Source organism: Ceratotherium simum, chromosome 13, assembly GCF_057802395.1.
Source record: "Ceratotherium simum simum isolate JZ-2026a chromosome 13, ASM5780239v1, whole genome shotgun sequence".
Lineage (NCBI taxonomy): Eukaryota > Metazoa > Chordata > Mammalia > Perissodactyla > Rhinocerotidae > Ceratotherium > Ceratotherium simum.
Window position 1 is genome coordinate 23,904,139 of NC_141912.1, and position 23,321 is coordinate 23,927,459.

General features: G+C 40.9%; 3 protein-coding genes across 3 annotated transcripts; 2 read left to right on the top strand and 1 right to left on the bottom strand.

Moving 5' to 3' along the window:
• Positions 1-7,003: 7,003 nt before the first annotated feature.
• Positions 7,004-7,466, top strand: LOC101391843 (histone H2B type 1-A). Its single transcript, XM_004432059.3, has one exon. It carries the CDS (start codon positions 7,051-7,053, stop codon positions 7,432-7,434), a length of 384 nt encoding a protein of 127 aa, XP_004432116.1. The 5' UTR covers positions 7,004-7,050; the 3' UTR covers positions 7,435-7,466.
• Positions 7,467-16,954: 9,488 nt separating this feature from the next.
• On the bottom strand, positions 16,955-17,344 carry LOC101391584 (histone H2B type 1-A-like). The gene has a single exon (XM_004432058.2). It carries the CDS (start codon positions 17,339-17,341, stop codon positions 16,955-16,957), a length of 387 nt encoding a protein of 128 aa, XP_004432115.1. The 5' UTR covers positions 17,342-17,344.
• Positions 17,345-17,619: 275 nt separating this feature from the next.
• Positions 17,620-18,015, top strand: LOC101400262 (histone H2A type 1-A). The gene has a single exon (XM_004432179.1). It carries the CDS (start codon positions 17,620-17,622, stop codon positions 18,013-18,015), a length of 396 nt encoding a protein of 131 aa, XP_004432236.1.
• The last annotated feature ends 5,306 nt before the right edge of the window (positions 18,016-23,321 follow it).

Below are 23,321 nucleotides of genomic sequence, written 5' to 3' on the forward strand. Positions count from 1 at the left end.
GGAAATCTATAGATGAGGTACAAAAAATCTCTAGAGAGTTGTGAAAGAGACAAGGCATCTGCACCCCTGTCTTTAAAGGCCCTACTCAGGCCACATTCACTGCAGGAATGAGAGCCAAGATACTCCAGGCGCTCCCAGTACCCAGTATGGGAACTGATATCCATGCTGAGCCCAGTCATGGGACAAGACATTTATGATGCCGGGCAGTCTACTGCTGATCTGGGGAAACTTACAAATCCCACAAATGGGTACCGGCTGTGGGAAAGACATGAGATAGGGATCTGGAAAGCCAAAAGGCTATCTCAATCAGCTGGAAAGGGTCTGGTAAAAGTAACCTGGAAGCAAATGTGGTTTGACCTCCTTGCTGCCAGGACCCCCACCTGTAAAGATAGACCAGCAACCCAATGCTGTGTTGGCCAGCTTGTGTGAATTCTTAAAATATGAACAATAGTTCAGACCTGCCCCTACCACCTAGTTCCCTGCCTGCTCCGGCAGAGGCCTCAGGGATACACTCCTATTTGGGGTAGGTGCCTTCCATGCCCCAAGTATAGGATGCAGGCCAAGATCACCTCCAGGTGAGGGCCATTGAGGGTGATCGGAGGCCCCATGTTGAGCTCTCTATTCATTGGTCCTTCAGAAATAAAAGATGGCTCTGGTTGATACTGGAACAGAATGTACTCTAATACGTGGTGACCCTCAGAAGAGTTCTGGCCACCTCAGTGCCATTGATGGATACAGAGAACAAAAGGTTATGGTCAGGAAAGTCCCTTTGACAATGCAAATTGGGTGTTCTCCCCTAAAAGAATACAAGGTTTTTCTCTCTCCAATACTGAAAAACACATTGGTTATTGATATCTTATAAGGTCAAACTCTGCAAACCTCTATCCATGAATTCCACTTCCGGTTAGAATAACCAAACCAGTGCTGAACACCAACTGGGTATCGGTAAGCCTGCCACCCCAACGAGGAGCGGTTAACTGTCAAACAATATATAAATTGCCTGTGAGAGGCATAAGGAAATAGAAAAAACTATCCAAGAACTGCACCGAGTGGGTATTGTATGCCCTACCCATAGACTTTCAACAGCCTTGAATGACCAATAAAAAAAGCCAGACAGCTCACAGTGAATGCCTAGGGACTACCAAGAATTGAACAAGGTGGTGCCTTCCCTCCATGTGGCTGTGCCCAACACTGCCACCATTCTAGATACCTTGGCCATGGTCCTAGGAATGTGCCATGCTGTGCTGGACTTCGCAAATGCTTGTTTTAGTATACCCATGGCTGCTGAGTCACGAGATCAATTTGCCTTCACACAGGAGGAGCAACAATGGACCTTTCAAGTGCTTCCTCAGGGCTACGCACAGCCTCACGATATGTCATGGGATGGTAGCCCAAGATCTGTCCCTGTTCTCCTTCCCCACTTCAGTAAAATGGGCCCACTACATTGATGATATATTGTTGATACGTGAGGACTGGCCTCTGCTGCAGGACACTCTGCAGACTTTGCTGGAACATCTGCAAGTGCGAGGATGGGTGTTGAACCCACAGCAAACTCAAGGTCCAGTCACCGCTGTAAAGTTTCGGAGAGTTGTTTGGTCAGGTAAGATGCGTATTGTCCCAGAAGCCATGATTGATAAGGTACAAGCCTATCCAATCCCTAAGAACATGAAAGAGGTGCAAGCAAAATTCCCGTAGGAATTTTGGGGTTTTGGAGGACTTTTTTTCCCCCACAGTGCCTCCATCCCTTATACTGCCTGCTAAGAAGAGGGCACATGTGGGACTGCAGATCAGAGCAGCAAGCCACCTTGAGAAGGCAAAAATACTAGTGAAGCAGACTAAAGCTCTGGCTATCTCCCAAGCAGGGCTACCATTTGAGTTAGATGTATCTGTGACTCGGGAAAGTACGGGTTGGGCACTGTGGCAGAGACAAGAGGAGGAGAGAATACCTCTCGGATTTTGGTCCCAGCTCTGGAAGGGGGCCGAAACCCAATATAACCTTATAGAGCAACACCTCCTCGCTGTGTACCTGGTGGGCTCCTCCAGGTAGCGCCTCACATGAAGGAACAGCATATTGTGGTAAGAACTTCCCTTCCTATCAAGGAGTGGATTGAGAATATGTCCATAGACGCACCCCTACGATGGCTCCAGCTTCCACTTTGACTAAGTGACGTGCTTATTTGCAGCAGAGGAGCACTCTGTCCACCAGTCCACTGTCTCCAGAAATGAGGGAGCTAGTAGGCCTTGTAGAATATATAGATCCTTCAAATGCCCCCACCCCTATTCCTGTGGTGGCCCTTGTCGCCTGTAGGGACAGACTGCAGGAAATTCCCACCAATGCCTGGTATACAGATGGGTCTAGTAGGGGCAACCCATCCACATAGACTGCAGTTGCTATTCAGCACAACAGGAGTGAACCACAGCAGCCAGTGGGCTGAACTCACAGAGGTTTGGATGGTGATCACTCATGATCCCTGGCTGTTAACTCTTTGCACTGACAGTTGGGCTTTTCGAAAGGGATTAATCCTATGGCTTGGACAACAGGAAGCCGGGGGGTGGATGATCATGAATAAGCCCTTGTGGGGTCAGGATATGTGGAAAGACATTGGGGTTTACCTGCAAGAGCCTGGGGCAGTCCTCACTGTCTTCCACTTCCTGGCTTACAAGGCGCTGACAACTCCTACTGATCAGGAAGCTGATGCCCTAGCAACTGACCCTTCAGTAGACACAGCAGATTGGGTGCATAAGAAGAGTGCCCGGGTGCGATGGCATATTGCCAAGGATGCCAGACTGCCCTTGAAATACACTGACTTGGTTAATGCAATAACAGAACGTCTTGTGTGTTCTAAACAATGCCCAAGGCAACTGCCAAAGAAGTCTGGATCCACCCACTGGAGTTCCCAACCGGTGTCAGATTGGCAACTTGATGATATTGGCTCCCTTTCTCTGGGTGAGGGTTCTAAATATGCCTTGACTTGTATGGACACTACATCTGGCTTAACTCAAGCTTTCCCCATCACTGTGCAAACCAGGCTGCCACCATTAGGGCATTAGAGAAGCTGAGTACCATGTACGGATACCCTCATTGAACCGACAATGATCTGGGGTCATATTTTAAATGTCATGATGTGCAAGACTGGGCAAAAGAATGTGACATTGAATGGAGGGTTCCATCTCCCCTATAACCCACAGCAGCTACGTTGGTAGAAAAATAGAACATTAAAGCAGCAGATTAAATCACTAACAAGTAAAACCACCTTGGCCAGATGGACTAACGTATTATCCCAGGCTGTAATACACTTGAATGATCAACCAGTAGGACCTGTTGCCCCATATGCCAGACTAGGGACCCCTGCTGAGACACCCAATACTGTAAAAGTATGCAAGTCTTGGCAAACAGCCATTGCCCTAACTCTCACAGTGGATCAATGTACTATGCTGCTGAGAACACCAAGCCCCATTGCACCTGGGAAGGGAATTATCTACCGGAATTTGCCATGGGATGTCCCATCAGGATGTGTGAACTACTTCACACCTCTGGATTAAGAACTACTCAATGTCCACTGGGCTCCTGTTGTCCTGGTGCAAGCTGGATCCATTAAAACACACTATACCTGGAATGGAACATGCACCATTGAAAGAGGGGAGAAGGTGGGGATCCTGGTCTGGCACATCCTGCCCCCAGTCCATCTCCTCATGCCTTACAGTGCTGACTCCCTTAGCCGATATGTATGGTATGCATAACCAGGTCAAGTTCCTAAAGTTGCAGTCACATTAATATCTAAGGAGCAGGCCACAAGTGTAATTCTTACAGGAAGAGAATATCTTCTCATACAAGTTTTTACTAAATATCTGTCTTTTTGACCTTATAATTCTGCTGCCCCTCTGGGGTGTGGTCACAGAATGGGCACCTCATAGAAATATCTTTCTACAGTGGGCCCACTTGTATGCCTGGCAAAGAAATCAATCCAACTGTTGCTCATGCAGGCAGCTGCCCCTCTCTAGCTCATCTAGATTGCCACAGTGGGTATCCCAGTCCAGGGAGTGGACTGGAAGGCCCTAAAGCAGTACATTAAGGAAGTAGTAGCTAGGACTAATACTCTTAACTCATCTGATGTTAGTAATATCGATCCAGAACCCTCGCTTGGACACACACCATCAATAACACTGGGCATGGGTATTCTTTCTCTGTCAATCAAAATACCCAGTCAGCCTGTCAAACTGCTGACCAGAAGAGTCCAGAAACACCATCGTCAGAGCCATGGGTGGCTACGCTCAGATTTGGGATAGGTTCATGTGGCTTACCCCAAGTTATGGACATTTGAGCACTCAAGCACCCCTACATTGAGAACAGAAAAAATCACTGTAAACAGAACCAATCCAATTGTACCAGAGTTATGAGATAGACAACTCCAGAACTGTGTACTCATTCTGTCACATTAAACGATAACAACGCTGACTGGTTGTGCTGCCCAAGTATTTGTTTCCCCAACCGCAATCCAGTGGTTGTGTGGCACAAAATCTTCGGCCATGTCTTCCATATGGGTGGTTTTCCCTGGGCACAAGGGAGAATTCATCCTATGGTAACAAAAAACAAAAGTTGCCAACCTCCCTCTGCTAAAGGCCAGGTGGGCAAGTTCTGTTTTCCACTGTATGATCTTTTGGCCTCCATCTCCGTTCCCTCCATTGGCCTGGAGGACATTACAGTACACATAGAATCCCTTACTAAATTCACCTAACAAGCCTTCAAGGATAGCTGATGAAGCCTGTCCTTACTGAGCGCTGAAATATCTCCGATGAGAAAAACTGTCCTCCAGAATAGGATAGCCTTGGACATTATTACTGCCTGGCAAGGAGGCATCTGCGCCATTATCCAAGCAAAATGTTGTGTTCACACTTGCTAATGTATCATCTTTATTAAATCACAGGAAGACATAAGGGAACTGAGAGATCTGACCCCCAGCCAACGAGACTTAACAAATCAGTGGTTTGGATCATGGGGCTCTTGGTGCAAAAAAATGTTATTTTAGGAATCATTATCTTAACCTGTTCTCTTGAACGTGCCTTATCGTTGCTCTAGTATCTGCCTCCAGTGCAGTCAGCTGCCAAATGAGCCACCTCCATGCTAATCAAACCCCTTGCTGGTCACTCGAGGCACGTTGCAGAAGACAGGAAACACGTAAGGTAGCAACAGCCAGTCACAGGGCGTGAAGTGTTGGAGGAGGTCCTTGGGAGAAAGTGACTTCTGGCTGACCTGTGAACAGAACCCAGGTGAACAAAGGCCCCTGACCCCCTCCACTGTCCTTGGAATATAAGTTCTACCCACTGTTCCTTTACTAGAAGTCACTTCAATGACACAGCCTTGAGTAATACGTTAGAGACCATCCAGACTAAAACCCAGTATAGGTGACTGAACCCCATTAAAGGTTCATCTGCTTCCCAATTTGTCTTGGTGTTTACAGTACAAAGAGATCAACTAAAACTTTTTTTAGGAGTTAATTATTTTTAAATATTTGATCAAAATGCCCTAAGTAATTTCAACTTATTTTGGCATAACTTCTTGTCACACATTCCTGCCTGAAAGACACTAGTATCTCTCCATCACACATCATCAACCCTGAAAACATATCTTGTTTTACGTTTACTGAACCACTTCTGCTAAGTGTGAAGCCACAGATATATTTATGTATGCCATGCCTCTTTACTGTATTTCACTATTAATTTACTTCGTTTACTTATATGTCTAAGAACTCCCTGATCCTGAACCATACTAGCGTGTCTGAAACAAAACCCCTTCCCAAAAAGTACTTGTAGAGAATCACATAGCTTTGCCAGATTAACTGATACCTTACAGGACAACTTTAAACTAGCAGCTGAAGTTTCACCTATCTAGCCTAATCCAATTATTACTTACACATGGTTTAACTAAAAACATAAGCCTTAAAACGTTGACACTCCCACATTCTCACGAACTCAAGAACTACCCAGCTCTTCCGCTTGTTTTGTTCCCTTTCCACAGTACTTACGCAGTGAGTTTACTAAGCTGTCGCCACCAGTTACTGATGACTATTTCTAGATATTAAAACCAATCCCCGATAGTTAACATGAGAAGCCCCACACTAGTTCTTCCAATTCAGTCGTAAGAAACAAGCTCAAGGTATCTCAGTCATTGTAGCAGTCTCGTTTTCTAGACTGCTACAACTTAATCCGTTAACATGCTTTCTGCAGTCTCTTGGTAGACAACTACACAATTACTACTTCTCTGCCGTCTACGTACTCTTAACCGACAAATGTTAAGCGGCTCTGAAAAGAGCCTTTGTTTTTTGTCTTTACCACGCGTTTAGGTAGCCTGAAACCAGCACTTGGAATTTACTCGCTTTGTATTTCGGGGTGGTGGCTTTCTGTCTTCTTCGACACTAGTACAGCTTGAGTGTTGGGTAGAACACCACCCAGCAGCTTGCTCACCCCCTCATGATGGCCAACTACATATGACGTGGAATGATACGCGTTTTCTTTATCACCCCGAAAAGCGTTACCTGCTGGTTTTAAGACCTCAGCCGCCAAATCTTCTAACACGGCCGTTAAGTAAATGGGCGCACCAGCTCCAATGCGCTCAACGTAGTTATCCTCGCGAAACAAACACTGGATTCAGCCTACTGGGAATCCCAAGCCTGCACTACACGAACAAAACTTGCCCTGTCACATGAGCTTTCCCACCCCCAGACGTACTGGTACCACCGACTATAAAACACACCTCATAAGCTGCTCTACTGGACCTATTTATAGTCTGACGGTAGGTTGTGCTCTCCTCTCTGATTGGCTAATGGCCAGAAGCCTACCCAATCAGAAAGCCTTACTGGAGTCACCTCATTTACATACACGCCACCACCCACTATCCAATCAGATACTGGCTCCTCCACACGTCACTGGAGTGCCGCGCCTATAAATACCACTCTTCCCGCGCCTCTAAGTGTTGTTCGCTTATTTCAGCGTACACTGTGGTGGTTAGGATTGTAGCTGGCAGTTGTAACACTGTAAAGCTGTGCACTAACCATGCCGGAGTTGTCTTCTAAGGGTACGACTATTTCTAAGAAAGGTTTCAAGAAGGCTGTAACTAAAACTCAGAAGAAAGAAGGAAAAAAGCGCAAGAGATGCCGGAAAGAGAGTTATTCCATTTACATTTACAAGGTGTTGAAGCAAGTTCATCCCGACACTGGTATCTCTTCAAAGGCTATGAGCATCATGAATTCTTTCGTTACCGATATCTTCGAACGGATCGCAGGGGAGGCGTCGCGCTTAGCACACTATAACAAGCACTCAACCATTACTTCCAGAGAGATCCAGACGGCTGTGCGCCTGCTTCTACCAGGGGAGTTGGCCAAGCATGCGGTGTCTGAGGGCACTAAGGCTGTCACGAAGTATACCAGCTCAAAGTAAACTTTCGAAGTAAGCGTTTTGTATGTTGAACCCAAAGGCTCTTTTCAGAGCCACTTAACTTTGCCACAGAAGGGTTGTTCACTTATTTTTCAACTTAAGTGAAATTTCTAGGGTAGGCAGGGTGAGTACTCTTAACACGCCTTAGGTTTGTAATCATGGTCCAGATAACTAGTTGTCTTAGTGATAAAACTTACAAACTTAAACTTACTAAAAACATGTAAGGTGTGTGTGGAATGCAGTTCAGAACGTAACTAACCGTAAACACTGCCTCCAGTGCGTCTTAAGTTACACGTTAGGCTTCCAGGAGGTTATCAGCACTTTTTGCGGGAGCCCCCAGGATGTGAAAATTACAACACGAGCAATTCCAAGAGAGCTCTCGAAGAAACGGTGTGAGTTTTTCAACGTGGATGTGTGACTTGTGCGACTAACAGCACCTGTGAGAGCTGTAGTAGGCTACTTTTTTTTCTCTATTCACGGTCTTCCGTCAGGCAACAAAACAAGCTGTGTAAAAGTTTTGGGATGGTGGAAAAGTGTAGCTCAGGGAGATTTAGGGCTAATTTTTTTCAAGTGTACACTGCAGAGCGTAAGAAAGTTGGTCCTATATAGCAGGTTAGATGCCCTCAAACTGCAGGGATTTGAGGTTAAGCTCAGAGTTTTTCAGCCTGATGATATCTTGCTGTATATTTGAGAGCATGGCGATATTGGAATGTGGAAACTATTGCCATCTCTCCAAGGTACTCCATAATGGAATCCAGCAATTGACTGGTAAAACGTGACTTTAACTGAATCTCCTTTTTGTCATTTTCTTACAAGTTATGGTATGATAATTTACTTTTCTGTTGTATGATGGATCATTAAAAATATTGTTTATGTCCTGTATTACTGGGTCATCGTGACTCATCTCAGCACACAAGCATTAAAAAAATCAGTGATAGTGCATTGAACAGAACGACCTTAGAAAGGACCAAATTGTAACCTTGGTTTAACTGGAATCCTCAATTTGACGGTTAACTTACGTTTTTTATTTTTACCTTTATGACTTAGAATGTACGTTTTCTTTGCATTAAAGAAGTTCAGTATCACTTGATACAATATCTGAATGTGCAGTAAAATTCCATAAAAAGTGCCCCACACATCTGCACAGAGAGCCTTGCATGCTTTAGAGCTGGGAGTCCTCCAAGGAGCTGACAGATGGAGCATCTGTAGTCACACTGAATTGAGAGCAGCAGCATCTCTAATCAGCAGTCCCAGCTGCCCCAGTAAGACCCTGAGAAACAGCAGATAGCACACAGCTCCCAAATCCCTGTCAACTTTGTGACCAGTCTCTACAGGCTACTGTGATTGCCCAAGGACTCTCAGGATCATTAGGACAAAAGGAAACTAGTAATGCTAGTAAAAAAAAAAAAAAAAAAATCTTTCTTTAGATCAAACATGATACAACTTTTACATAAGATATATTTTGGCTGCAAATCATAGTAAGTACCAACTGCACTAACTGATGTAGTATCACTAATCAGCACGCCCAAAGGCAGAGAAATTCCAGGAGTGGGATGATCAGAGCCCTGGCTCCACTGACCTGCATTTCATTGCCTCTGTTCTTCTCCACACCCTGACTTTACAAACCTCATGCTGATCACAGTTTCAAGTGTTCATGCAGACAGGACAAAATAAAGGCAGGAAAAGACAGTCTGTTTCAATGGATATCTAATTGACAGCAAGGAAAGCCTTCCCAGAGGACTTCCTCTGACATCCCTTTTCTAAACCTGAGCCTAGTCCCAGGTGCTGCCTGAGCCATTCACCTACAGGGAAAGGGACCATGTGACTGGTATGGACCAATCAGTTTCCTTCATATAAATTTGGCATACTTTTTATTAAATGTAGTTCTAGGTATTTTGTTTCATTATTGTAAATGGTGTATTTCCCTATTCATATCTTCCAGCATTTTATTGTTTCACATGAAAGCACTGATTTCTGTACATTATTTTTACATTCTATTATACCTTCCTGAATTGATATTTTCATATTGGCTTTTTGGTAAATTCTGTTGGGTTTTACATTTTTGCAATATTATCTGAAAATAGTAAACATTTTACTGCTTCCTTTTAATTAGTTCAGTTCTAATTTCTTTCTCCTGTCTGATCTGAGTGGCTCATGCTTTTATAATGATATTAAATAGCAGTGAAGAGAGGCCTTCTTGTTTTATCCCTCACTTTGCTGAAGAATCTTCTGCACTATTCCTCATTAGATATATTTTGTTATAATGAAGAATTCTTCTGTGTCCACTTTATTGACAGCTGTGAGTCAAGAATGGATGTTGAATTTTATAAAATGCCTTTTCAGCATCCCTGAAGAATTATCTTAGGAGAATTATCATAGACCTTTTCTTTTTAAATATTATGATGAGTTATTTTAATAAACTTCCTAATATTGTGTAATCCTTGCATTTCTGCTATATACCCCTGCTGGGGCATCATATGTTATTAATTTAATGTTCTGCTGAATTTTGGTTGCCAATATACCATTTACAATCTATGCTTTAATATTATGAATTAATCTCTATTTTCCTTTTTTTTTGTATGCAGTGATGTTCAGCTTTTGGTACAAATTTTTATTTAATTCATAAAAATAATATGGAGGGTTGCTGTCCTTTTAAGACTCTAGAACTATTTGAACAGCATTAGAAGTCCCTTTTCTTTAACATTTGGGTAAAATTCCTTTTTAAAACAATTTATACTTGGGGCTTTTTCTCAAGTGACAGTTCTTTGACAATTTTTTTTTTTATGAAATTATTCTGCTTAGATTTGCTAATAATTTGTAATAAGTTTTGGTAAATTAAATTTTTCAAGAAAGTTATTTAAAGATAAGCAAATTGGTTTCTAATGATTTTTATCTCCACTGTGTTTGTAACTACCACTCCTTTATTATCCTTAATTTTGTATTTGTATTTTGTCACTATTCACAAACCACGTTATTGGTTAATCTTTTATCTTTAATAATAAATATTTATTTGCTACTTACTTTTACATTTATTAGTTTTACTGTTTTTCTTTTTCTTAATTTTTTTTTTCTACTTTTTAAATTTAACCTTTCTGATTCCACTGGTTCACTTTGTTTTCATTTTTCCTGGCTTCTTTAGTGGAGTGCTTGATTTATAGAAACAGTCCTCACATTGCATGGTTTTGATATAAATGAGTTTCAGTTACCACAGTTTAGTTAAATAACACCAATTGCCCAACAAAATAGTTCAGATTTCATTAATGGTAATTGCATAAATACAAACTTCACTGCTGGCTCTTCAGTTCAGAAGTCACTGCACAAATGACAGATGCACATCGTGATCAGTGACCTATCACGTCACTTATTTTAAAATTTGTTGGTAACTGGTCACTGCACACGTTTTTCAGTTTATGCACAACAGGAAAGCAAGTAGTTTAGTTGCTTCCTTGTCTCCCAGTGATAAACTTACATAACAAAAATGGATAATCAAAAGAGGGATTTGGCCAATAAGATGAAAGTGCAGCAAAAAAAAGAAAAGTAATAACCCTGGAAATGAAATTAAAATTGAACATAAGTGGAGTTATAGAACAAATAGCTGACCATGGGAATGTTGATACTGTCGCTATCAAGGAGACTCTAGCTATGCAACCAGAGGAACTCAGTGAAGGCAAACACATAAATGTAGAAAACAGTCATGACGAAAAGGATGAAAATGTTCCAGAGAAAGTGACTCTGATAAAACATTTCATATTAAAGGAATTCTCAGAGATACTTCACGACGTTGAAAATGCAAAGGATAAATTGTTAGAAGCTGATCCAAATTTAGAAAGAAACATGACAATTCATCAAGGCATAGAAAAGATGCTGACTCTGTATCATAAGTTATATGATGAGAAGGCAAACACCTTAAACTACTATTCTTGATAAGTTTTTGAAAAAGAAATGACACCTTCAATTCTCACTGTTTCAATACTTTAAATTGCACTGTCCTAAATAGATATTAATATTTTTTCATATCTCTCTATATTTATAACAGACAATAATGAAGTTTTTAAGTTTTGACAAAAATTTTTAAAGATCATGGAACAATCATGATTTTTCCCATTGATTATTAAGATTGCCTTGCATAGTCATTTTAAGATTTCATACTACCTGAAGACTGACGGCCTGTATTGAGACTTTGTAATTTATTAATGTAAGCATTTAAATCTATCATTTTTCCTCTATGCCATGCTTCAGCGTATTCCCACAGGTTCTGTAAATATTCTGAATTTTCATTAATATGAAGGAGATGCTGCGAGAAGCAGAAGCCTTCACTCCCCATTAGGAACCTGGAAATTCTTATTATAGAAAAACAAAGCAGCTGGTTAAACTGTCTTTCCTTAGATCAGAGATGCACCCCAAGGATCCAGCTTTAGGCAATTTGGTGGAACAAACACAGGAGGTTGAACTGGGTTTACGACCTCTGAAGACTTTAGTAATGTCAAATGAATAAAGCTTTACTCCAATACAATTCATATGAAAGCAGAGAAAGCACAGGTTTTTTTCGAAGTTTGTTTTAAGAAAGATGCTGTCTGCCTGCTGCCCACATCTCAATCCCTGAGTAATACAAGATTGGCAAGACAGAATTTTCTGAGGAAATGGCCATAGCAAAGTTAGGGCTCTGCTTTAAATACAGTAAGGTTTGATTTGGGAACTGGCCTTTAAGCGCTACCCTCCGTAAGTACCTCTAGCTGTTCACTCCACTCTAAAATCACTGCAGTGACTACCCATTGGGATTTGCCCTGGAAGCAAGGGAAATATTGGCCATCTCTGTCTGATTCTAGGCTGTGGTTTTGTTGTGCCACAGAACACAGAAATAATGAGCGCCAGTAGGATGAGGGCTGGAAAAAGGGCAGAGCACCTCGGCCTGCCTACAAACCCAGATGCTGTAATTACCCTGACGCTACCAAGATGCCTCTGAATCCAGAAAAGGAGAAATAGCTCTGCTGGTGCAGCCCTCAAAAGAGAAACTTCTTATTCTCATCTTAGGTGAGACCATGAGGCCTACAGGGTAAGGGAAACCCTCCAGGGAGCAGGGCCAGAGGCAGCCAGACCAGCTTAAGCCTTCACCTGCACTGTTCTGGCAGGCAGACATTGTTAGCTAGCTCTCTAGTGTAGAGCTGGTCATAGACAAGTGACTGCATTTTGTTATTTCTCCTTAATTTGTTTTCCAAAAAAGTTTTCAAAAACTGTTTCCCTCTTCTCCACAATTCAAACATTCGCTCATTGAATGAATGTGTGTATGTGTGTGTAAGAAAAAAAGAGAGAGTAAGTCTTTACTCTCATTGTGTTTCCTTTCTAGTATAGTGAGGTAGACATAAACTAACATACCAAGTCATTTCAGTCAGTTATGAATGAGGAAGATAATTAGGTGCCCAAGGAGGGCTTTGCATTGTCTGTAATTTACTCTAAAATGCTTCAGCCCAGATAGTGTGATGTAAATTTTGTGTGAATCAATGTTAAACTAAACCTTAGGGAGTCACATGTTAATGTGTGATGTGTAGTGGGTTCAATTGTGTCCTAACCCCCGGTACCTATGAATGTGACCCTTGTTTGGAAATAAGAGCGTAATTAAGATGTAATTAACAATCTTGAGATGAGATCATCCCGGATTTAGGGTATCCTTGTAAGAGAAAGGAGACAGACATCACAGACAAAGAGAAGCAGAGAACAGGGCCATATGATAACCAAGGCAGACACTGGAATGATATAATTGCAAGCTAAGGAACACCAAAGATTGCCAACCACCACCAGCAGCCAGGAGAGAGACACGGAACAGATGCTCCCTCACAACCTCTACAAAGAACCAATCCTGCTGACACTTTGATTTTGGACTACCGGCCTCCAAAACAGTGAGAATATACTTCTGTTGTTGTAAGCCACCCAGTTTGTGGTAACTTGTTGCAGCAGACCTAGGAAACTAATACATGGAGTTCCCAATAAGGAATTCACTATCCAGAATAGGTTAGTTTTCATTTGACCCACTACAAGTTCTTCAGCTCTTTATCTCCAGTCACACCAGAGAGTTGATAGCAGAGATATTATGAGAAATTATTTCATTGATTAAAAGCAATGATGATCAAGATGTGTGTTTCTAGTAGATACATGTGCGTGAATGGAGTGGAATACCCTAGTAACCCCAATATTCTGTGGCCAGGGAATTGGCATCATTGCTGAAAGACTCAATCTAACTAACAGCTAAGGAAGATTCAGTCATCTGATCCCAACTGGATTATTAATGGAATTCTGCCATCTGATTTTTACATCATCTGTCTCCAGTCTACTTTATATGTAAGATGTTTGTTAGAATCCTTAAACAGGGATTAACTTTAATCATACTATGGATTTCTTTGGAAGTCTATTTGATGCTATATACATCTTCTTAAATTTCTAAATACATACAATAAAATGTGAATTTTAATAATGAATGCCAGATTTAAATCGTTTTCAAAATATTACCATATTAAACATTTTAAAAAATATTTGTGCTTCAAACAGCAAGATCAAAATTATAATCTTTTGAGGTTGGGATAAGCATAAATTTTGAGAGATCTATAACAATGCTTAAATCCTAGGAACATAGCTGTGGTTTCCATTGGCAACAAAGTCACAGGTATGGCTAATATGACTGGTCTATTTGCTATATTGGTAATTGAAAGGAATGCTAAATTTCAGTTCATGGTTAGCGAAAATAAAAATATTTTTCTCATCTAAGATGACTTTGTCAATTGGGTAGAGACAAGATTATGAGCAGTGAGACTAGTTAGGGACAGTAATCCAGGTGAGAGACGACGGGGGTTTGGACAAAAATGGTGGCAGTAAAGATGGCAAAAAATAGATAACAAAAATATGGAGCAAATAAAATTGATGTATTTTGTAGATAGACTGAAGTAAAGATTGAACAGAAGGACTGTCCAGGGAAAAATACCACATTTCTGGCTTGGTGATACAGGGAAACTTGGAGTTTGAAAACACTTCTGTCAGGATAAATTGGAAACCCTTGTGGAGAGAATTTTGAGGTGGCTGAGCAACATCAGAGTAAGCAGTTGAAGTTACTAGTCTGGAGTTCATGGAGAGCCCTGAATGGCAGATACAAATTTGTGAGTCATCTGCTATAGGTATTTAGAGCAAGGGGTGTGGTTCAGGCTGCCTAGAGAGTTTAGTGCTACAGCATCCAATATGGCAGCCACTGGCCACATGTGGTTATTGAGCACTTGAAACATTGCAAATCTGAACTGAGACATGCTGCTAGTGCAAAATACACATTAGATTTCAAAGACCTAATTAAAAAAATGTAGATTATCATGATTTTTATTTTTATTACATATTGAAGTTATAACATGTTTGATATCTTGGATTAAACAAAATATTTGATCAAAATTAATTTCACCTATTTCGTTTTTCTACTTTAAACGTGGCTACTGGAAAGTTTAAAGTTACATATGTGACCAATACTTGTGGCTCACATTATATTTCTATTGGACATTTTTGAAATTTGAAACCTATGCTCTGCTAAAGACATTGTTAAGAGACCACAGATGGAAAAAACATTGGCAAATCATGTATCTGATAAAGGACTTGTATCCGCAACACATAAAAAAATACTTGCAACTCAACAATACGAAAATAAGCCCAATTAAAGAATGGGCAAGAGATAGACACCTCACCAAAAAGAAATACAGATGGCAAATAAGCATATCAAAAGATCCTCCACATCCTTGTTATTAAGCAAATGCAAATTAAACAATGAGATATTACACACCTATTAGAATGGCTAAAATCCAAAACACAACATTACCAAATGCTGGTAAGGGCAACAAGAATTTTCATTCATTGCCAGTGGGAATGCTGAATGGCACAGCCACTTTGGCAGACAGTTTGGCAGTTCCTTATAAAGCTAAACACACGAGCCAGCAACCATGCTCCTAGTGATATTTACTCAACTAATTTGAAAACCTGTGTCCACGCAAAAATCTGCACACAAATATTTCTAACAACTTGACTTATAATGGCTAAAAAATGGCAGCAACCAAGATCTCTTCGATAGGTGAATGGATAGACAAACTGGTATATCCAGACAACAGAATATTATTCAAGGAACATAAAAAGGAAGAAGATATTAATCTACATGACAAAATGGATGAACCTTAAATACATGCTGCTGCAGGAAAGAACCAGCCTACAAAACCTACATATTTATCCACTCCAGAGCTGACAAGAATTTGGGAGCTATGCAGGTATCTGCTGTTTCTCAAGGTTTACCAGGGTAGCTGGGATCCCTGATTGGTGATTATGCTCCCCTCCCATGCAATGTGGCGCAGATGCCCCATCTCTCAGCTCCTTGGAGGCCTCCCAGCTAAGGCATTCAGTTTCTGCAGGAGTGTCTCACTGTGTACGAAGTGTGGAGCACTTTTTTTCTATGGACTTTTACTGTATATTTATTCAAAAGATTTCTGTTTTTTACTATAAAGATGACATATATACACTAAACCTTAAAAAAAAAAGGACTGAATAAAAAATATAAAGAAATTGAGGCTTCCAGCTAAACCAAAGCTTTCTGGGAAGTACTGATAATTTGATTTCTTCTTTTTTATGTTGATTTCAATCATTAATTTTTTTTTTTAAGGCTTCTATGCTGAGTCCAGATGATGACGGAGTAGATTTTGTACCCAAAATCCCCTGACTTCAATATTGGGCGTCCTATTTTGATGAATACCCCATGACCCAATTTGGACTCAGTATTTGAGTCCAGTAATACAGGACACAAACACCAATTTTACGATCCCATCACACAACAAAAAGCAATTGATCCTTCTTAAAAAAAATAATGCAAAACAAGGGGAAATTCAGTTAATGTTACTCCTGTTTGCCAGCCCATTGTGATCACCTAGGTTGTTGGGTTCCAATATGAATTACTTGCCATGGTTAGGTCTCCACACTCCGTCAACCTGTTCTCAGTGACCCGGTTTAGAGACTCCAATAAATATGCAGATGAAACGCTGGTCTTTGGGTCTCAAACCTTAGTGTAAAAAGGAAGCAAAACAGCTCTAATTAATGCTCCCATGATAGACTTCCCTAAGGTCTCAGACTTTCCACAGCTCCAGGCCCTTTTCGCTCTCATAGGATAGAACGACAGAACGTACTTCTATTTACAGGGCTTCCCTTTCAATTGCATTATTTATGAGCTCTTCTGAGGTTTTAACGAAAATGCTGCAGATGCATCACCAACCCTAGTTAGAACTAATAGACAACTTGACTACTTTTTTGAGAAATTATGTGTTCTATTTTTAACCATACCAAATGGTGTGAGTGAAGCGCACTTACCGAATAGACCAATAAGCACATTTACTAGCTAAACCAGTAATTTCTTACTCCAGTGATAAAGCGTACTGGCACATTTAAGAGCCTACAGCCCTTTAGAACGTGTAGGTGGCTCTTAAAAGAACCTTTGGGTTATACAACTTGCCTGTTCGTGAGCGTTTTACTTGGAGCTGGTATACTTGGTGACGGCCTTGGTGCCCTCGGACACGGCGTGCTTGGCCAGCTCCCCGGGCAGCAGCAGGCGCACGGCCGTCTGGATCTCTCTGGACGTGATGGTCAAGCGCTTGTTGTAACGCGCCAGGCGCGACGCCTCGCCCGCGATGCGCTCGAAGATGTCGTTAACGAAAGAGTTTACGATACTCATGGCTTGCGAAGAAATACCAGTGTCAGGGTAGACCTGCTTCAACACCTTGTAGATGTAAATAGAGTAGCTCTCTTTCCGGCATCTTTTGCGCTTCTTCCTTTCTTTCTCCTGAGTTTTAACCATGGCTTTATTCTTAAAGCCTTTTTTTGAAGCAGTAGTGCCCTTTGAAGTCCCCTCCGGCATAACTACTGTGCAACCTCTACACAGCAAAATACTGAAAAGATACGCAAGTGTGATATTTATAGGCGCGGCCTCAGATGACTGTTGAGTAGCCAAGATCTGATTGGCTGATGGGTAGGGGTGTGTATGTAAATAAGGTGAGTCCAGTAGGGTTCTCTGATTGGATACAAGGCTATCAGCCAATCACATAGCAAATCACCACCTACCGTCAGACTATAAATACCACCCGTACCGGTCATAACGATAACTCTTTCCGTTATAAGTGACTTTTTCTTTTAACTATGTCCGGGCGTGGAAAGCAAGGGGGCAAAACACGGGCGAAAGCGAAGTCTCGTTCTTTCCGAGCTGGCCTACAGTTCCCCGTGGGCCGAGTCCACCGCTTGCTCCGCAAGGGCAACTACGCAGAACGCATTGGGGCAGGCACGCCGGTGTACCTGGCGGCGGTGCTGGAGTACCTGACGGCCGAGATCCTGGAGCTGGCGGGCAACGCGGCCCGCGACAACAAGAAGACGCGCATCATTCCGCGCCACCTGCAGCTGGCCATCCGTAATGACGAAGAACTCAACAAGCTACTAGGTGGTGTGACCATCGCTCAGGGCGGCGTCTTGCCCAACATCCAGGCCGTACTGCTGCCCAAGAAGACTGAGAGCCATCACCACAAAGTCCAGTGCAAGTAACATCCCATAAATTGTAACGCCTAGCGCGAGATCTGAATGTGGGGAGGGGAGAGAAAAGACACCCCAGATTGAAACCAAAGGCTCTTTTCAGAGCCACTTATAGTATCTGAGAAAGAGCTTAAATTTGTGAAAAGATAACAAAAACCAGGACTTGATTCACCAGCAACAAAGAATTTAACTTACCTAACACTGTAACAGGACTCCGACAATCTAGTTCTGGTGACAGGACTCTGACAATCTAGTTCTGGTGACTAAAGCCTCTGAAGCACTTTCCGATAACGGAACTCATCATCTTTGGTGGAAGTTGTAACTCTCTAAGCACGTAGAGCAGCCATCCTAGCGGGCTCCTGGCGGCGGAAATGTCATTCTCCTTGGCAAAGGCAGTAAACCTAGGAGTGTTGGGACACCATTGAGATGCTAAGTCCTATTAAGTATTTTTTTTTTCTTCTGTGGGGGTCCGGTGCAGGGGTGTCTTTCAGTGAAGACCGGAGAAACCTGCTACACAAATTACGGAGTGGTAACACTAGGATTGGTTTTTGTAAATGAGGATAGAGTTAGATGAAATAAACGGATTAGAAAGGAGACTTGTAAACTTGCAGCTCTCCGATCAACCCTGTTTGGAGAGCAGGCCCAGGGGGTGTCAGCCAAGCAGCCAGCAAATAACATGCATCTAGGCTGCGTACTTTGTCAAGTGCCTTCTAGCAAGGGATTTCCTTGCAAAAATTCCAGGATGGTTCCAAGTTTTGAAATCTGCAACCCATTACATGTTAATAAGCCAAAAGATGAAAAGCACATACAAATATCTGATATCTCTATGTGAAAAACAGCAAAAATGAATGATAGATTTATTTAACAGCGTAGGTTATATCTCAAATAGGCCTAATACAATTTTGAGGATAAGAGAGTAATTTCACAATGCAGCTTTCTATCAATTATTCAGAAATATTAAACTGATGTCTTCAAGAGGTTTAACCACTGAAAATGAAGCAGTGTTTTGTTGATCCTTTGGCACTGCATATAAAACAACACAAAAACAGAAAAGCAGCCAAATACCAAATTCTTGTACAAAAATGAATCCATCAAAATTCTCCCAACACAATGCAAAACAAAAATGTGCACAAAAACTCGCTAACCACTTGAAAAGTTAAAAATTATTTTAACAATACTTTTCTCCATAAAATTATACCTAAACCTACAGAATTGGAGTATTTTAAAATTACAAGGATGTTTTAAAAATTCTATGTTAACATATTTAAAAATACCAATGAAATGTGAGTTTCTGAAAAAAATAAAAATTGCTTGACTTGAACCTAGAAAGCAGTGAGGATTATGACAAATGGAAAAGAAAATGAGATCATCAATGAGCTACCATCCTCAAAAATCAGGCTTCTGAGCATGTATTCTTTCAGACATTTAAGGAAAAAATAAATTGATAGCTAAGGAAATGGCTCCAAATTATGAAAAGTCTCATATTTTTAAAGAAATATAATATCTAATGAAGATAGCATGCTACTAAGTGCAGTGCAATGTAGGTTTTAATAATCCATAAATCTTGCATTAAATACAAAATACTCACTCTGGCAGCCCATTAAAAACTTACCAGACAATGACAAACCGCGATGTATCAAAGAATGTAAGGTTGTTTGAATAGTGAGTAAAAGCAAATTTAATTCACTTTATAAAGTTAAAGGAAAAAGGAAATCTTATGTTAAACTCAGGAGATGTGTAAAAATCATTTGCTAGTATGTTCAGTTGGACAGTTTTTGTTTCTTAGAGGAATACTAGTAGTTATTGTTGGAGGACTTATCACTGTTTAATACTATTCTGGACTATTATGCAACTCTTTTAAAAAGATATTAAAAGGATTCTGCACCGGAAGAAGGAAAATAAAATTAGGTGCAAGTAACACCTGCTGGGTAACACCCCTCAATTAACTGGGAAATAATTATACTAGAAACTAATGATTCTCTTCAGAGCCATCTACACTTTCAGAGGAGTTGTGATTAAGTTTCAAAAAACAACATTTCAGTTAGGCACTTACATTCAATGTAGTATTACTTATAGTTACTTCAAAATACTGGTGTTAATCTATTATCCTCAGTTTGTGCAAACTGTGTTACATGAGAAGCCATTTTAATAAGTAAAATAAAATAGGACTTTTTTGGTAAGTGTTGGCTGTTTTTCATTTATCAATTCAGAAAGCCATAGCAAACTCTTAGTAAAAGAAATGTAATATCCCCCTGGAATCGGACTGTGGATATATGGGGAGTGTAGGGAGATTAAAGACAAATGACATGGGAAGAAACAAGGACAAAAAAGACCATCTTGAAGCCCAGAAAGGGTCAGAAGAGCATGAAGTTAAAAAATCTTCCTTGAGCTAGAAGAAGAGAACAAAACCTTTTGAGATAAGCTTTGCTAACTGCAGCTGTGCATATTCAGCACAATCAACTGTTGTTTAAAACTAACCAGTTCTTTCTGTCCCTCCTTAGTATATGAGTGAGTTTGCTTTCCCAGGAAGTCAAGGTCCAGACATCAAGATTCAGCCTCACAAGGCCAAATGCAGCCTGAAGATGAAAACTAACCAGAAAAGTCCAGACAGTCATGGGAAAAGAAATTCAGTCTTCAAGGCCAAACATAGGCTGGTGGGAAGGTGCCAACCGCACGGCCACATGCTCCCCCTACCCTACCTAAAGCCCCAGCACATGCTCCCCCTCCCCTATCTAAAACCCCAGCACATGTTCTCCCTACCCTACCTAAAACCCCAGATAAAAACCCCTACCTTTTTCCCTTTGAGGAGGTGGATCTGAGTACTAACTCCCATCTCTTGAATCTGGCTGCCTTTTGATAATAGTAAACCTCTTTCCTTGCCACAGGCCTGGTATTTCAGTTTTCTTCTTTGTTGGCCCTATTATGTGGTGGGTAAAAGAACCTGTGTTTGGGTTCGGTAACATCATTACTATCTAAGTGGGTGAATGAGGAGCACAGGAATTAAGTGAGCAATCATGCTCTAATGCAGTCTGTTAGGCAAAGTCCACACAAGGGAAACTGCCTTACTGCTGTGAGTAATGCATGACACAAGCATCTGATCTAGGAACAACAGCATTGATAGAATTCAAATAAACAATGCAGCAGAGGTGAGTTTTTCTTCCTTCCTTCCTCCCTCCCTCCCTCCTTTCTTTCTTTTCTCTTACCACAACACACATTAAGAAATACATTTTACTATATGACCAAAATCACATTCAGAAATACATGCATAACAATAACTAAAAAGAAAGTTTTCAGAAACAATATACCATCGTGGAAGAATTCTGAGATTACTAATCTAAATTATTCTGTTCTGTTTTACTGTTTTCTCGTGTATCCTATTTCACAAAAGGTTCACGGACTTGCTGTTTGGAACACTGGAATGATGGGAATAGCTGATCAAAGCAGCCCAGGTGGCATCAGGTTTAGCCAATAAAGGAACTGCATGCTCTGGGCCACGACGATTGGTTCAGGGTGTGAATGCCACCTGAGCTGAACCAGTAAGAGTCTTTCCTGGGATTTTCAGACCTGGACATGGAAGGGACACATTTGTAGGGGTGCAGGACAATCTGAAGACTTTAGAAAATTAATCCAGAGCTGCCAGTGGCTGAGTAGAGCAAACTAAGAAAATGAAGGTGACATCAGAAAAAAGAAATTTTGTGGCTGTTGAAAGAGAGAAGGGGATGTCTCTGTATCTCTGATTCCACTTTCTGAGAACTCAGTCTCAGCAGCTTTTCTCTCTGTTCTAAGGGTTACCTCAGTAAAATACCTTTAATGGCCACTTCCATTTCTCTTTAATCTATTTCAATGATTCATTTCTTTCAGTAAGTACATTTGTCTGGCAACTTCAAGTGACAACTTTCAACTTTACAACAAAAACCCTATCTCTAGCACCATGATCAATTAAATGTGTTTGGTCTTTAATCCTGGCCTCTCATTACAGTACTCTTTTTACTGAAATGAAATGGCCTTGTTTTTAATCATGGTGTGTCACTGAGAGATAGAGAGTAAGGGGGAGAAAGGCAGAGAAAAAGCATGAAACTTAGCTAAGGGATGGAATTTTCCTTTTTCTTCTAATAGTATAAGGCAATTAAAACCAATTTTAGCACCAAATAAGAGGTATGGTCCTTTGAGAATACTTGTGGATCATCAGAACATTCTGACTCTATTTCATGGGGTCATCAATCCAATCCTTCCCTCTGCTGCTAGAATCCAAATGAAGGCAATGAGATAGGCTGTCGCTCATCATTTCTTCTCTTGCCCCAGGTGTCTTCTGAAATCCTGAAATTTATCATAACTGGACCACATTTAACTAAGTTTGCCTTCAAGCTCTTTCTACCCAGCAGAGCTAAAACTGACACCCTATTATTTTCCAATTTGAATTGTACTTTCTTACACAGTCCAACTAAACTCATCAGTGTGTTAATCAACCAATAATATATGACCATCAAATAAGAATGGCACCCAAATAACATGATGCTGGAAATAAGAGGTAAGCTTGTTGCATTCATTGAAATATAACAACGTTACTAGATCACTGACAATTTCCACCTTAAAAAAAATCTAGCAGCAAAATTTGAGATTCTCCAAATGAATCTCCTCTTCCCTTGCTACCACAGAAAAATGTTAAGTCCTACATGATATAACTCATTTCATTCCTAACACCTTTCTTCTGATTCTCCTTAATCCCAGCCATTCAGGTTCTGCCTGGATTCTATGTTGGTATCTGTGTTCTTTGTGGGTAATCTAGGATCTCATATCATCTCAAGGGCCCAGGTAGGGCCTGAATCCAGTAACAAGTGCCCTTATAAAGGAAAGGAGAGAATACACACAGAAGAGATCATGTGAAAGATGAAAGCAGAGACTGAAGTGATAAGGCTACAAACCAATGAACACAAAAGATTCCTGGAAGCCACTAGAAACTAGGAGAGAAGTATGGGACAAATTCTCTCTCAGAGCATGTAGCAAGAACCAGTTCTGCCCACACTTGATGTTGGACTTCTTCCTGCCAGAACTATAGGAGAATATTTTGCTGTTGTTTTAAACCACCTAGTTTATGATAATTTGTTATGGCAGCCATAAGAAACTAATACACTCTGTTAAGAGGATGAAAAGATAAGTTATAGACTCAAAGATAATAGTTGTAAAACACATAACTGACAAAGGATTAGTATCTAGAATATATAAAGAACTCCCAAAACTCAAAAATATCGAACAATCCAATTAGAAAATCGACAAAAACCATGAAGGGACATTTCACCAAAAAGGATATACAGATGGCA